Source organism: Leopardus geoffroyi, chromosome X, assembly GCF_018350155.1.
Source record: "Leopardus geoffroyi isolate Oge1 chromosome X, O.geoffroyi_Oge1_pat1.0, whole genome shotgun sequence".
In the NCBI taxonomy this organism is placed as follows: Eukaryota; Metazoa; Chordata; class Mammalia; order Carnivora; family Felidae; genus Leopardus; species Leopardus geoffroyi.
Window position 1 is genome coordinate 59541101 of NC_059343.1, and position 17185 is coordinate 59558285.

The 17185-nt window shown below is 36.9% G+C and overlaps 1 protein-coding gene across 6 annotated transcripts in view; it reads right to left on the minus strand.

Annotated features, from left to right (window-relative positions):
- PHKA1 (phosphorylase kinase regulatory subunit alpha 1) overlaps positions 1–17185 on the minus strand; it is a 175147-nt gene that overhangs the window by 96030 nt on the left and 61932 nt on the right. For all 6 annotated transcript variants that reach the window (XM_045472339.1, XM_045472342.1, XM_045472341.1 and 3 more), the window contains exon 14: positions 6791–6925. In XM_045472339.1, the coding sequence (XP_045328295.1) occupies positions 6791–6925 (135 nt within the window). The remainder of the gene's footprint in view (positions 1–6790; positions 6926–17185) is intronic.

A 17185-nucleotide genomic window follows, 5' to 3' on the forward strand; every position in this document is an offset into this window, starting at 1 on the left:
TGTGACCAACAGCACCAAAAAGTAAGGCCAGAAACATACACACATGCACATGTATGTGCGTGCGCACACACACACACACACACACACACACGTTAATGAATCTATGTATGTACAGTAAATGATCAAGGTGACATTTCAAAACAGTGTTTATATGAACTATTCAGTCAATAGTGCTGGAATGACTGGCTATTTAGCAAACAAGTTATGATTCTTACATCATAAGATAAATGAAAATTAAAATTCTAGACTAAGTGTTAAATGTAAAATTGTGACTAAAAAGAAATAAAATACAGTGAAAATGTATCTGACCTAGCAATGAGTTTATCTTTCTAAGGATAACAGCAAAGAAACCAAAAAGGAAACAATTTTACTATGAAGAAATATAAAACTTTTGTATGTTAAAATCAAATACAAAATTAAAAGGCAAATAATAAAATAGCAAAACATTGCAATAACATGTGGAAGACAAAGTGTTAGCATCTCTCATATAAAAAAATATTGTCTAAACTAATAAGAAACTGGCAATTTTCCAGTAGTAAAATGGTAAAAGAATATCAATAAATAATTTACAAAATAAGTAGAAAAAAAGGCAACTTAATTTATCAAAACAATTTATTACCTATATGTCTAAAAACCTGAAATTATGCTAACACAGATATTAAAATAGTGTTATAGGAGGTTATTTAAGAAAATATAATAGGGTTCATTATACATTATTATATTGCAAAGTACAAATTGTGAGGCACCTAGGTGGCTCAGTCAGTTAAGCAACCGACTCTTGATTTTGGCTCAGGTTGGTTCGTGAGATCAAGTCCCGCATTGAGCTCTGTGCTGACGGTGTGGAGCCTCCTTGGGATTCTCTCTCTCCCTCTCTCTCTCTGCCCCTTCCCTGCTCACTCTCTCTCCCTCTCTCAAAATACATAAATAAACATTAAAAAAATTGTACAAATTGCAAAGTACAAATTGCAAAGACTATTCTTTTGGACACCATTTTTCTAAAAACAAGTATTATATATGTATATATTTTATAAAAAAATGATTGGAAGCAAATACTCCAAAACAAAAACAATAGCTTCCTATGAATGATAGAATTATAGGTGACTTTTATCTTTTTCCTTTGTGCTTTGCTCTACTTTTCAGTTCCCTGCATCCAGTATGTACATATCAATTTGTAATCATAGCTTACTACTTATGAAAATTGAAGAATGAGAATAGTACATCTATTCAAATCAAACTAGGAGATAAATTTACAATTCCTGAAGAAATGAAACATATATATATATATATGCTAAAATGGATGCATTTGTCATTCAAAAATTTGCAAAAGGCAAGAAAATAATTATCTAAAAGAAAGTTACAAAACAAAATATATATGTACATTACAAACTTCATTGATAAAAGCCTACCATAAAGCATACTTAAAAGAACTGATAAATATATATGAAAATGTACAGATCCTGCTAGATATACAAGCAATAGGAGACACAATTTCAAAAAAAAAAAAGTAAAGCAAAATTGAAAAAAGTGCATATCCTCACTGGGAATTAAAGAAAGGCAATTAAAATAGCATGTGTGATAAAACTATTAATCTAATGAAAAATGATAAAAATTCAATGTTAGTGGGGTAGTAAAAATAAAAAGGTATATTTTGTATTTATTGATGTCACTAAAAATTGGTTTGTCTTTGTAAAGAATACTCTGGCAACACAAAACAAGAGCCACAAGGTTGTCCATACTCTTTTATCCAGAATCCCTTTTTCTGAGAATATGCTCCAAAGAAGCAGGAGTATATGTATGAAAGCCTATACAAAGGCATTCACAGAAGTATAAAAACTTGGGAAACAATTCAAGTACCTAATAAAAAGGCAATAATTACTTTAATTTGATGGAGTAATACATAGTTCTTTCAATATGTAAACAAACTTACAAGAAAGAATAAGTGAAAAAAAACAAGTTAATATGCACACATAAAATATAACCATAAATGTATCTATGCACACTAACAGATTAGGAAAGAGAACTATATAAAGAATTAAGTTTAATATTCATGAAGTTCTTATGTTCCTAAAGTTGATTAATCTCATACTTTAAAAAAATTAAAAAAAGATATTATAGAACTGAAATACATGAAGTACAGTGTTTGAGGTGAGGCAGACATTCCCATTTAGTTAACATATATACATGATTACGCCTGGTAAAGAAATCTCTCTTTTTTTTTTTTGGTGGTAGTACAGTTCTCACTTGATGTATGCTTCAAGCAATTTTGGAATTGTGAAATTGTTACAATGTTAAAAATTTGAAGAGTCACTCATTTGATAAGTTATTGTATCATGCCTTTCCTGACTTTCCCAGACAAATCTATCCTCTTTCTCCTGTGCTTTGTACATAACACCACTACTATAACATTTATAAGGCTGCACTATAATTCACTGGGTAAGTGTCTATGTTGCCTATAGCATCTAGCCCAGTGCCTGGTACATAAGTGAGCAACAGATTCTTATGAAAGAATGAATGAAGCAAACGCAGAAAAATATTTGGAAAATAAATGCAACTTGTTAACTTGAGTCCCTGTAATGGTTAATCACTCATTAAACTGAAGATCCATCAGTCTTCATTTCCTGTGACTAGGAAATAATAGCTTAGTAAGAGGCCCCAAACAAAGTGTAGGCTTTGAAAAAGTGACCAGCAGGGAGTTTGCTTTAGTTTGTTGGAGAGATGTGATGTGATGCAGGTAGATTCCAAGAATGATGGCCCAGAGCTTGGAAGTTACCTATATCCTAGTAAGATTATGCTGAATTTAGAGCAATACATGTGAAGAAGTAACCTATCATCTTCTGACTGACAGCCAGAAAGACTCAGGTCAAAGGCAACAACAGGACTTGCATGAACTCCAAACCATAAAGACTTTCTAAGAGGGTCAAAGAAAGTGACTACAAGATCAACTAATACTTGATCTTGGAATAAGATTTGGGCTACATGGAGAAATACCTTCCTTATGTCAAAACATTTAGTAGACTGGGATCTGGAAACTAGGAGCACATTATAGTCTGAGGCTAGAGGGAATGGCCAAAAAGATAAAAACCAGGAGTCTGGTTCTGGGAAGGAGTGAGATATTCATCCCAGCTTGTAAAGCATCAACCCAAATTAATCTCAGAAGTTTCAGAAACTTGACTTGGAATTTATCTCAGATAGGGTTGAGTAAAGGGCTCAGTATTTTGTAATAGTCAAGCTACGCTGTGGCTATATCTCAGAAATTAACTAGGATCTGAGATCTATAGTCAATAAACTTGTTAATTTCTATGTTTACATTTTAGTTTCCCCCTTTTTAAAGTAAAGTTTCTTTACAAAATTTCAACTTTGCACTTGAATTAAAAAGAAAAGGGACTTTGTACTTTATAGCTAGGATGGAAGAAGGGAGACATCTGTATATTCCAAGAGTCATATTTAGTATTAAAAGCTCTAAGAGTTAAGGCCCTGTTGGCATAAATTATGAGTGCCTATGAGAGATAGAGAAAAGTCACCTCTGACTGTTGGTCCTTTCCTCCTTGGTTGATTCCATCTCAGTTGAGATCTACATAACTGCCATAGAAATTGAGTTTCTGAAATAGGTGTTAGTAAAAAGGTAAGGAAACTGGTTTTAACCTGTATGAGATTTGGCTTGGCTATAATTACTAACAGACCATTCTTGGTGAAGAAGAAAAGTATACACACACACATATATACACAAAGCACGTGCACATACACACACACACACACACACACACACACACACACACACACAAAAGCCAGGCTCTGGTTCTCTAAGTGGCAATCCGTTATCTAGGATAAAATCTTTATTTATAAATTTGCCCTTTTGTGGCTTGATTTAAGATTGTATTAATTTCTAACTGGTGCTATAACAAATTACCACAAATGTAGTGGCTTAAAATAACACATATTTAAATTCTTACAGCTCTTAAAGTCAGAAGTCCAAAATAAGCCTTATGGGTATTATAAGGTAAAATCAAAATTAAAAGGTCAGCAGGCTGGTTCCTTCTAGAGAATTTGTTCCTTGCCTCTTCCAATTTCTAGAGGATAAGGCTAGCAGCTGTATCACTCCAATCTCTTGCTTCTGTCCCCACATGTCCTGCTTCTACAGGCAGATATCCCTTTGGCTCCCTCTTATAAATAGGACACCTATGATTACATTTAGGACCCACATGGATAATCCAGAATAATCCTATTTCAATCTCTTTAATTTTATCACATTGTCAACTCCCTTTTATTATATACGGTAACATTCACAGGTGCCAGGGATTAGGGCCTGGATGTCATTGGGGACCATTTTTCAGCCTTCCACAGTCCATACTCTGGCCCCTAAAGATTCATATCCCTCCAATTTACACAGTGCATTCACTCCATCCCAACATCCCCCAAACTCTCAACACATCACAGCATCAACTGAAGTACAAAATACCTTCTAAATATCATTATTCATAAAGCCCCACGTCTCATCATCTAAATCAGGTATGAGTGAGGATCTGGGTATGATACATCCTGAAGCAAAATTCCTACCTGTGGACCTTTGAAACTAGAAAATAAGTTATATTCTCTCAAAATACAGGCATAGAATACAAATTATGGACATTCTCATTCCAAAAGGGAGAAAATGGAAGGAAGGAGTCAACAGCCCTGTTTGGGGCTTTTAAAATCTAACTGGGCAAACTCCATTAGGTTTCAAGGCATGGTAGTAATCCTCTGTGGTTTTAGGCTCTGCCATCTGAGCCCAAGGCACCTCCCTTGAAGTCATACTTCCTTTTTCTTGAAGAGTAGCGTTTGTTTAAAGCTTAGTAGTTTTATCAGCCTGCTTTCTGGCTATAGAGTTTGGGAAGTCCAATATCCTTCTTTAATCTTGTCCTCTCTCTGTCCCTTTCAGTCCAATTTGGCATTATTTCTGCATGTAGAACATTCTCAAAAACTTTGTATTACATATATGTCATGGGGGTTCATGCCATTAGCCAAGAGGGTCCTCTCCCAAGATCTTTCCTGTATAATAATATCTCTAGTCTTAGATTCTGCTGATATGGTTGAGGGAATCCACGAGTCACAAGCCTATTCTCTTTAAAGAGCCCACTGTGTAAATGAATACACTGATCTTTTGATCTTTCTGAAGCACTAGCAAAAGGTTGTCCAGCCATACCCTTGACCTTTTTTCCAGAGCATGCTTTCCTAACAGTAAATCTCCTAATTTTATCATCTTTTCCAATCCGAGAATTTCATCAAGTCCTAGTTCCTTTTTGCTTAACTGCTCTTCCTTCAATTTATCTCTTTCCTCTTGCATTTTACTATAAGCAGCCAGAAAAAGCCAGGTCATGATTTCAACACTCTGCTAGAAAATCTCCTCAGCTAAATATCCAAGTTCATAATTTGTAGTTGTGTTTTCCACATAATAGGACACAATTCAGCTAACAATCTCCTGCTGTGACTATATGACAAGGATCCTTTTCCTCCAGTTTGCAAGAACATGTTCCTCATTTCTTTCTGAGCACTTACCAGCAATGCCTTTAGCATCCCAACAGTTTAAGGCAATATAGACTTTTCTACCATGTGACTCAAAATTCTTCCAGCCTCTATCCATTACCTGATTCCAAAGCCACTTCCGCATTTTTATATATTTGTTACAGCATCACCCCATTTCTCAGTACCAAAATCTGTATTACTTTCCCATTACTGCTGTTAACAAATTACCACAAACTTAGTGGCTTAAAACAACACATATTCATTCTCTTACAGTTCTGGAGGTCAGAAGCCCAACATGAGTCTCACAAGAATAAAAACAAAACCAAGGTATTAACAGGGCCGATTTCTTCTGAAAGTTCCAGGAGAGAATCTGTTCCTTTTCAATTCTAACTACTAGAGGCTGTGGGCATTCCTTAAAAATCTTTGGCTCATAGCTGCATCACTCCAATCTCTTGTTCTGTTGTCACATGTCCTACCTTCTATACTATGAACTCCTTCTGCTTTCCTTGTATAAGGACACTTGTGATTATATTTAGGGTCCACCTGGAAAACCCAGGATAATCCTCCTCATCTCACGCTCCTTAAACTAATCATACCTGCAAAATCTCTTCTGCTATATAAGGTAATATTCACAGGTTCCAGGAATTAGGATTTAGATACCTTTGGGGGCCATTATTCAGTCTTCCAAAAGGGTAGTTTAGAAAATTTTGCAGATCCTTTCTTTGTTTTTTCAGTTAACAGCATAGTAATTTCTTTAATGTAAAATCTGTAACAAATTGTATAAATCTGTAATTTGTAGTAATTTGCTTAATGTGTCGATCACAAAGTTTCATAAATTAAATAAAAATTGCATACTAATTAAAATAAGTTTTAGATTAAATGGAATTTTAAAATTTTGTCAACCAATTCATTACATGACAAAGTATAAAAAGACCTAAAAACAAGTTCCTTGGCTATTACTTTACCTAAAATTAGCATGTATTCAAAACAGAAATATAGGTCTCAAGAAAGGGGAGAACATGTTAGTTAAGCATGCACTTGGAATTAAGATACAATATTGTTTGCTAACAGTTATGCCCTAGGTACCAGACTTCATAAACACATTTAAAATTATCAAGCCTGCTCAGGATATATTGGGTTAGAAACTTAGGTTCCAAAGACTCCAAATTCCTTTTCAGATCCAGTTGAATAAAGCAGTTACAAAACCAAGAAAAAATAAAAAGGAAAGAAATCAGCCTGTATTGAATAATGCTTTGATTATTATAATGGTTATTAAGGCCAATTTCCTTACCTAGGCTGGAATAAATGTGGCTGAGAATACGGGCTGGTTGTACTCTGATAGGGTATACCTCAGCAATGGTCTCTACATCAATTCCCTTGTCCTTCAAAATGGCCTTGATTTCTTCTGTCTCAGCTAGAATGGAAACTAAGAAAGAAAGAAAGATGAGGTCAATAGAAACTTTTATTTTAATAGGAACCTAAAAATCTCTCAAGCCACATAATTTCTTCTGAAGGGAAGAGAAGAAAATGGGAGGAGATCAATAGTTATTGAGGAACTTTTATGAAACACATACCATGATAGGTACATAACACTGTTACCTAAATGAAAAAGCTAAAAGGATCTCTTGACTAGAGAATTAGGTTCTGCTTTTTTGGCTAAGTACCTATGTGCTCCTAGAGATTGCCACACTCTCTTTATGTCTGAGATTCCATGTGTAAGTAGGAAAAAAAAAATCCAATGTGAGGTGTGTTATAGCTTTGGTAATAGTTGCTTCTCCAAGGCTCTTTCTTATCCTTACCCTTAAGACCAGACAGATTTTGAGGGTAATAATAAGAACTACTATATAGCTAGAGAATGGTAGAAGACAAGGTAAACTCGGAATAGAGAACTGGGGTACCATAGATAAAATTGTGTGTGGTTCTTTTGGGAGTTGGGGGACAGGGATACCACTTCTCTAGATTCTGAGCCTGCCAAACCTGGACAGCTCCCTTTTCAAAAATTTTTTTAACACTTTATTTATTTTTGAGAGACATAGAGAGACACAGCATGAGCAGGGGAAAGGCAGAGAGAGAGGTAGATACAGAATCCGAAGCAGGCTCCAGGCTCTGAGCTGTCAGCACAGAGCCTGATGCAGGACTCGAACTCACAAACTGCGGGGTTCATGATCTGAGCTGAAGTCGGACACTCAACCAACTGAGCCACCCAGGCGCCCCTCCCTTTTCTTCCTTTTATATTTATGTCTGTGAAGTGGTTATCATACTCACTAAGCAAGAGGCCAGGCCAGTTCCCTGACTCTTTTGTTTACTCTCCCTCTAGAGGACAGATACCTGGTTGAGGGCTAATAATCCAAGTGGGACCTCAGCTAGTTTGACACTAAGCACCAGGGGCAAACATGCACCTTCTTGTTCTTCCAGTGCTGGTAGATGTATTGAATTGGATAATGGGAAAATGAAGGTACCATTTGGTTCATTCAAGTTGACTAGCATTTTCTATGTTGAGTATCGGGGGCAAAAACCTAGTTAACAGAGTGCCACTTTCTTTATCTTTGCCATTATCTTTTGTGTGTATCTTTCTATCTTGGGGGCCTCATGGCATTGTGTTACTGTGGTCTGGGTCAGGAAATGCAGGATACGGTGATCATAGGGTTCCCTGGACATAACACAATCTTGATTACTTAGAACTAAAAACACAAAAATGACAAAGATTCTCCAGGGAAAATGTACAAAGGAAGAATGATAATGCAGCTAAGGAAAGTCCAGAAAAACACATGTGGTCATCCATTCATTTATTAACAAACATTTATTAAGCACTTAAGTGGATGAGGTACTATGCTAGGCATTAGGGATAAAGAGATGGATAAATTAGTCTCTCTCTTAAAGGAGCTTACAGTGTAATGGAATTACACATAAACTGATTATAAGCTAAGCTGCTAGGTAAATAAAGATATGCACAAAACATTATAAGCCACCCAAATGCAACACCTATCATGTCTGGGACTGGTAGGGAGTGGTTTCAGAAAAGGCTTTCTGGAAGAGTTGATATCTAAGCTGAATTTGAAAGAATGAATGTTAGCCAGGAGAAAGAAAGGAATAGGAATGGGGAAATCCATTTTAGGTAGAAGGTACACAATGGTCATAAAACGTGGAAATGAAAAAAGAATGTGTATGTGTCGGGGAGGGGGAAACTACATACACTTCAATGTTGCTGTAGCATAAAATACCTTGCATGGTGGTAAAAAAAAAAAAGAATCTGGAAAGGCAGACAGAGGCTAGATTTTTATGGAGGGTATATGTGCCACTTTAAAGATTTTGTATTTTATCCTTGGGTAATGATTTCCAAACTTCATTCTACTAAGCTTCAGGGACCTGCAGAGGGCAATGCAATTGGTAGCAGGAGTAGAGAGGACTGAAAGAGAGGCTACTGAGCAATACTCTGGGGTACTAGGAATAGTTTCAACCCCAACAGTTGAGCTCTTTTTTTACTTTACATTTTATAAAAACATTTAGAAAATGCCACCAATGTGCTAGGCACTGCCAAATGCTAGGGGTACAGAGATAGGCATGATCCCTGGAGAAAATGACATTGACATTGAGTTCTGCTAGAAGGCTGAATGGAAATCAATCTGGCAAAGGTGAAGGTAAAAGTATGAGAAGTTGTTCCAGACAGAAGAAAAAGCAGAAACAAAGGCTCAAAGGCAGCACAGAACAAGGCAGATATAGGAATTATATAACGCTATTACCGCAGGAGCATGAAGTGTAAAGGAGCCATGTAAAAAATGACAATGGAGACAGGCTCAGGCACCAGATCCTAAAGGACCTTATAAGCCATATGAAGGAGGTTGGCAACAGAAACCCCTGTAGAGTTGTAATCAGGAAAATAATATGTCCATATCTGTACCTTAAAAAGCATATTAATGTTGATGATTAAAGGATAAGCTGATAGACTGTAGTGAGCCTAGACTGAAGACTTAAAAATCCATTGTAGTAATGCAAGTGAGAGATGTTGATTACCTAGATTAGGATCATGACATCGGCACTGAAGAGGACTAGATGGATTTCAGAGTCATTTAGAAGGTAAAGAAATCAGGATTTGTTAAGTGATTGAATATAGGAGGTGTGAGAGGGGGAGATATTGAGAATGATTCCCCAGGAATTTATATGTAGAACTGAGAATGGTGTGTGCCTTTAACGACACAGGCATATAGGGAGAAAAGCAGGCATGGGTGATATAGTAGTAGGAGGGTGCAGCTGAATAATTTTAGACATGTCAGGTTTTTCTTTTTTTTAAATTTTTTAATGTTCATTTATTTTTGAGAGAGAGACACACATACAGAGTGTGAGTGGGGGAGGGGCAGAGAGAGACAGGGAGACATAGAATCCGAAGAAGGCTCCAGGCTCTGAGCTGGCATGATGTGGGGCTTGAACTCACGAGCTGTGAGATCATGACCTGAGCTGAAGTTGGATGCTTAACTGACTGAGCCACCCAGACACCCCAAGACATGTCGAGTTTTTCTAAGTTTATTTATTTATTTTGAGAGAGAGAGAGAGAGAGAGAGAGCGCGCAAGCATGAGCAGGGGAGGGGCAGAGAGAGAATTCCAAGCAGGCTCCATGCTCAGCCCCAATGCAGGGCTCGACCTCATGACTGTGAGATCATGACCTGAGCTAATTTAAAGAATTGGATTCTTAACTGACTGAGCCACTAGACATGTACCTGTAGACATGCTGAGTTTGAAGTGAATGTGAGACATCCAAGTGGGGCTGTCTTAAAGGACAGCAATAAAGATTCAGGAGTCATTAGCATACAAAGAGATGAGATGGGTCAAGGAGAATACTTAGAGAAAAAGATAAGAGAACCCAGAATACAACCTTGAGAAAGTTCAACATATAAGAAATGGGCAGATAAAAAAGTCTGGGGTGGGAATGAGGAGTTCTTGTCTCAAGGCTTGAATTTTCTCTATGATATAGGAAGTGAAGTCATCTTCTGAGAGGGAAGAAGTGAGGAGGTAGGGAAAGGGAGAAGGTCTGGAATAGCAGCCTGACAGACCAGAACAAATATTCTGAGTAAGAAGGTCTATGGATATAAGTCCTAGGAATACCAACAATTAAGGGTCAAAGAGAAGAGGAAGCCCAGAATGAGGCAGAAAAATGCAAAATTCAGGTTGAAGAAGATCCAAGAAATGGTATCACAGAAGGCATGTGAGTTAAGAGTTTCTGGAAAGATAAACAACAAATGAAACAGAAAGATCTACTATGGTGTGGATTGAAAAATATCTACTGAGTTTTTCAATAAATTAAGCAAAAGCATTTTCAGAGGAGTAATAAGCCACACTGGAAAGGACTGCAGAATGCATGGAATATAAAGAAGCAGAAATTCGGATGAGAAAGGAAAGATAGGATTACTAGAGGGTGACAGGTATGTAAATGAACTAAAAAACAGAGCCAAAAGAGAGGAAGAGTTTGAAGATTAGAGGAAAGAGTAGGTTTCTAGGAAGGCTGGGGATGAGGATAGGATCAAGCATTAGAAGGAGGAGTTGGTCTTAAAGAGGAGAAGAAACACCTTTTTTGAGACTGGAGAAAAGGGGACAAGGATAAGTGAAGATATAAGTAAGATTGTGGTGGAGGGTTGGGAAACAGACAGTGATCATAATATTAACATTAGCTAGATTAAGATATCTAACCTTGGTAGCAGGCCAAGAAAAAGGACAAAAACAAGGGATGGGCTTGAAAACAGAAGGTTTCGAACAGTGGTTGAAAAGGATGAAAATGCTGAGTAACAGTAAGAACAAGGACTAACAGGAGGCACTGTGGGCCTAGCTGGGTTGGAGACTTCAGAATTACAGTGCTACCATCTGCTGATTTGTGTGATTTCTTTCCAGCAGAATTTAGTAGACCAGGTATAGGATCAGAAAATGCAGAATGGAAGAGGCTGAGAAGATGACAGACTAGGGGGACCTAAAGATTGTTTCATCCCACAGATACAACTAGATAACACTCACATCAGTGTAAATAACCCAGAAAACAATTTGAAAACTGGCAGAACAAACTCTACAACTTAAGGTAGAGAAGAGGCCACAATGAAGAAGGTAGAAAGGGCAAAGATGCCATTTGGGAGCAAAATGGACTGTGGCCATCTGTAGCGGGGAGGGAGCCGGTGGCACAGAGAAGAGCAAAAAACAGACTATTACACCGAGGAGCCCAAATGGGGAGGAAAAATCCCCATAACACTTGGCTTTGAAAGCAAGAGGGGATGAGTTTTGTGAATTCCTACAACCAGCAGGACTTAAAGCCTGGAATTTTAAAAATTAGCAGTTTCAGCTCTGGGAGAACCCAGAGGGCATTAGGAAGTGGAATCCCTGCCCTTTAAGAGACCACGACAAACAACCAGCAGGATACAGTGTGGAAGCAGCGGTATGAAACACACTGGGGACAAATGAAAGGGAGAGTTATTTACTCATCTCAGAGCATGTCCCTGAGTGATCACAGTGAGACCCTTCCAGGAATAAAGGAGCTGGAAGGTACCATTTCTGTCCCTCACCACTCAGCATAAATACATGGTCACTGGCAGGAACCAGCAGTGTTGAAACTTGCTACTTAACTTGCTTACACCAAATCCTGCCATTCCCACATTTGGGTGGATCTGCCCTTCCCAGTCATGCTTGCCTCAGTCATGGCGTTGCAGGTCCCCTCCCCCAGAACACAGGTGGAAACCCCACCAACACCTTATCTCCCAATCCACATGTTCCGTGGGACTAAAGTTCCAGTGCCAGTGTCAGGTCTCATTTTGCACGCTGACAGGTACATACCTTGTTAAAATATGCTCCACCCAGCCAGGGACCAAACACTGACAACAATAGGCAAAGAGAGTCCCTGCAGACAACTTGACTAAAGGAAAAAGAGGCCAGGACTCAAGAGTAGGGCATACACAGCCGACATATGAAATCCTTCCTGAAGTTCCAGGTCCTGGGGAATGGGACACCACACAGCAAGACACTATGGGACCTCTTCTTCATAAGGCTATTATCATTAGGAACAACAGAAGTAAGTGACTTTCCTCTCACAGAAAAGACACAGAGACTTAGACAAAATGAGGAGACAGAGGAATATGTTACAAAAGAAATAAAAGGACCAAATCACAGCAAGAGACTTAAGTAAAACAAATGTAAGTAGAATTCCTGATAGAGAATTTGAAGTAATGGTCTTTTAAAGATACTTGTTGAATTTGAGAAAAGAGTGGAAGCCATCAGGGAGACCTTTAACAAAGAGATAAAAAAAGAACCAATCAAAGATGAAGAAGACAATAACTGAAATTAAAAATACACTTGATGGGGGGCGCCTGGGTGGCTCAGTCGGTTAAGCGTCCGACTTCAGCTCAGGTCACAATCTCGCGGTCCATGAGTTCGAGCCCTGCGTCGAGCTCTGGGCTGATGGCTCAGAGCCTGGAGCCTGCTTCCGATTCTGTGTCTCCCTCTCTCTCTGCCCCTCCCCCGTTCATGCTCTGTCTCTCTCTGTCTCAAAAATAAATAAACGTTAAAAAAAATTAAAAAAAAATACACTTGATGGAATAAATAGGAGGCTAGAGGAAGTAGAAAAACAAATTACTGACCTGAAAGAGTAATGGAAAATAATTAAGCTGAAAAAATGAGAGGAAAAAAATATTATGCAAACTGAGAATAGCCTTAGGGAACCCAGGGACTCCATCCAGGTAATAACATTCACATTATAGAGATCCCAGAAGAAGAAGAGAGAGAATAGAAGATAGAAAATTTATTTGAAGAAATAATAGCTGAAAATTTCCCTAATATGGAGAAGGAAACATATCCACATCCAGGAAGCAAAGAAATCCCCATAAAAAATCAACCCTAGGAGGTCCACACTCAGTAAGTAGTGTAGCATAGTAATTAAAGTGGCAAAATTAGTGATGAATAATTTTAAAAGCAGCACGAGAGAAGACAATTATATGCGAGGGAAACTCCATAAGGCTATCAGTAGATTTTTCAGCAGATCTTTGCAGACCAGAAGGGAGTGGCATGATATATTCAAAATGCTAAAAGGGAAAAATCTTCAGCCAAGAATACTCTATCAAGCAAGGCTATCAATCAGAATAGAAGGAGAGATAAAGAGTTCCTCAGATAAAAACTAAAGGAGTTCATGACCACTAAACCAGCTCTACAAGAAAGTAGTGGAAAGACCATAAGTAAGAGTATGAAAAGTAGTAAGATAATTATTTTACTTACAAAAGCAGTAAAAATAAGTATTTCTGTAAAACTCAGTCAACAGATTCATAAAATAAAAGGATGTAGACTATGACACCATGTACCTAAAGTGTTGGGGGGTGGTTAATAAAGAATGGGTTTCAAGGAAACAGTGGCTATAAGTGACACACTGTACCAAATGGATTTAACAGATATTTTCAGAAAATTTCATCCCCAAACAGGAGAATACACATTCTTCTCAAGTGCACATGGAACATTCTCCATTATAGATCACAATTAGGCCACAAGTCTCAACAAATTTAAAAAGGTCAAAGTCATACCTTGCATCTTTTCTGACCACAACGCTATGAAACTAGAAATAAACCACAAGAAAAAAATCTGGAAAGACCATAAATACTTGGAGGTTAAACAACATAAACAATGAATGGGTTCACCAGAAAATAAAAGAATAAATAAAAAAGTACATAAAACAAATGAAATGAAAACACAATGGTCCAAAATTTTTGGGATGCTGCAAAAGTGGTTCTAAGAGGGAAATTTACAGCAATACAAGCCTATCTCAGGAAGTAAGAAAAATCTCAAATAAAAACCTAACTTTATACTTAAAGAAGGTAGAAAAAGAAGGAAAAACAAAACCCAAAACCAGCAGAAGGAATGAAATAATAAATAAATAATAAAGATTAGAGCAGAAATAAATGATATAGAAACTAAAAAAAACAATGGTATAGACCAATGAAACCAAGAGGTGGTTCTTTGCAAAGATCAACAAAATTGATAAACCTCTAACCAGAATTAATATCTATTCTTCTCAAATTATTCCAAAACTTAGAAGAGGAAGAAAACTTCCAAATTCATTCTATAAGGCCAGTTATCACCATGATACCAAAACCAGATGAAAATACCACAAAAAAAGAGAACTACAGGCCAATCTCTCAAAAATATACATGCAAAAATCTTCAACAAAATACTATCAAACCAAATACAACAGTACATTAAAAAAAAAAAAACATTCACCATGATCAACTGGGATTTATTCCTGGGATGCAATGGTAGTTCAGTATTTGCAAATCAATCAGTGTGATACATCACATCAATAAGAGAAAGGATAAGAACCATATGACCATTTCAACAGATGCAGAAAAAGCATCTGACAAAGTACAACATCCGTTCATAAAACCCTCGACACAGTAGGTTTAGAGGGAACATTACCTGAACATAATAAAGGCCTTATATGAAAGACTCATAGCTAACATCATCCTTCATGGGGAAAAACTCAGAGATTTCCTTCTAAGGTCAGGAAAAAGACAAGGATATCTACTCTCCCCACTTTTATTCAACATAGTGCTGGAAGTCCTAGCCACAGCAAACAGACAACAAAAAGAAAAAGCATTAAAATTGGTAAGGAAGAAGTAAAATTTGCAAGAAGTAAAAGAAGCGAATTTGCTATTTGCAGATGACATAATAATTTATATATACAAAAAAAGACTCCACCAAAATATCAGGAACAAGACAAAGATGTCCACTCCCACTACTTTTATTTAACACAGTACTGAAGTCCTAGCCATAGCAACCATTTTTTTTTTCACTATCAAACAATATAGACTTTATTTTTTTCCTCCAAGATTTTATTTAAATTCAAGTTAGTTAACATATAATGTGGTATTGGTTTCAGGAGTAGAATTTAGTGATTCATCACTTACATATAATACCCAGTGCTCATCACAACAAGCACCCTCCTTAATACCCACTACCCATTTTAGCCCATTCCACCACCCTCAGTTTGTTCTCTATAGTTAAGAGTCTCTTATGGTTTGCCTCCCTCTCTGTTTTTATCTTATTTTATTTTTCCTTCCCTTAGCCTATGTTCACCTGTTTTGTTTCTTGAATTCCACACATGAGTGAAATCGCTTAATATAATACACTTTAGTTCCATCTACATTGTTGCAAATGGCAAGGTTTCATTCAGTTTAATGGCTGAGTAATGTTCCACTGTATATATGCCACGTCTTCTTTATCCATTCAGCAGTTGATGGACAGGTGCCTAGCCATAGCAATCAGACAACAAAAAGAAATAAAAGGCATCCAAATTGATAAGAAAGAAATATAATTTTTACTATTTGCAGATGACATGATACTCTATATAGAAAACCCTAAAAATTCCACCAAAAAACTACTAGAAATGATAAATGAATTCAGTCAATTTGCAGGACACAAAAATCAATGTACAGAAATCTGTTGCATTCCTATACACTAATAATGAAGCTACAGAAAGAGAAATTAAGAAAACAGTCCCTTTTACAATTGCACCGAAACCAATAAAATATCCAGAAACAAACTTAACCAAAGAGGTGAAAGACCTGTACTCTGAAAACTATAAAACACTAATGAAAGAAATACAAGACAATGCAAAGAAATGGAAAGACCTTCCATGCTCGTGGGTTAGAAGAACAAATATTGTTAAAATGTCTATCCAAAACAATCTACAGATTTAATGCAATTCCTATCAAAATACCAATGACATTTTTCACAGAACGAGAATAAGCAATCCTAAGATGTGTATGGAACCACAAAAGACCCCAAATAGGCAAATCAAAAAGGGAAAAGGAAAACAAAATGGGAGGTATCACAATTCCAGACTCCAAGTGATATTACAAAGTTGTAGCAATCAAAACAGTATGGTACTGACATAAAAATAGACATACAGGTCAAGAAAACAGAACAGAAAACTCAGAAATAAACTCAATTATATGGTCAATCAATCTTTAAGGAAGGAGGAAAGAAAATCCAATGGGTAAAAAACAGTCTCTTCAATAAATGGTGCTGGGAAAGGTGGATAACTACACGCAAAAAATTAAACTGGATCACTTTCTTACACTATACACAAAAAATAAACTCAAAATGCATTAAAGACCTAAATGTGAGACTTGAAAACATAAAAATCCTAGTAGAGAGTATAGGCAATGATTTCTCTGACATTGGCCATAGGAACTTTACTCTAGATATGTCTCCCAAGGCAAGGGAAATAAAAGCAAAAATAAACTGTTGGGACTACATCAAAATAAAAAGCATTTGCATGGCAAAGGAAATATCAATAAAACTAAAAGGGAACCCACTCAATGGGAGAAGATATTTGCAAATGACATATCTGATAAAGGATTAGTATCAAAAATATATAAAGAACTGATACAATCCAACACACCAAAAACAAATAAGCCAATTAAAAAAATGGGCAGAACACATGAACAGACATTTCTCCAAAGAAGATATACAGATGGCCAACAGACACATGACAAGACGCTCAACATCATTTATCATCAGGGAAATCCAAATCAAAATTACAATTAGCTATCACCTCACACCTACTGAATGGCTAAAATCAAAAACTTAAGAAACAAGTGTTGTTGAGGATGTGAAGAAAAAGCAACCATCTTTCACTGTTGGTGGGAATGCAAACTGGTGCACCACTGTGGGA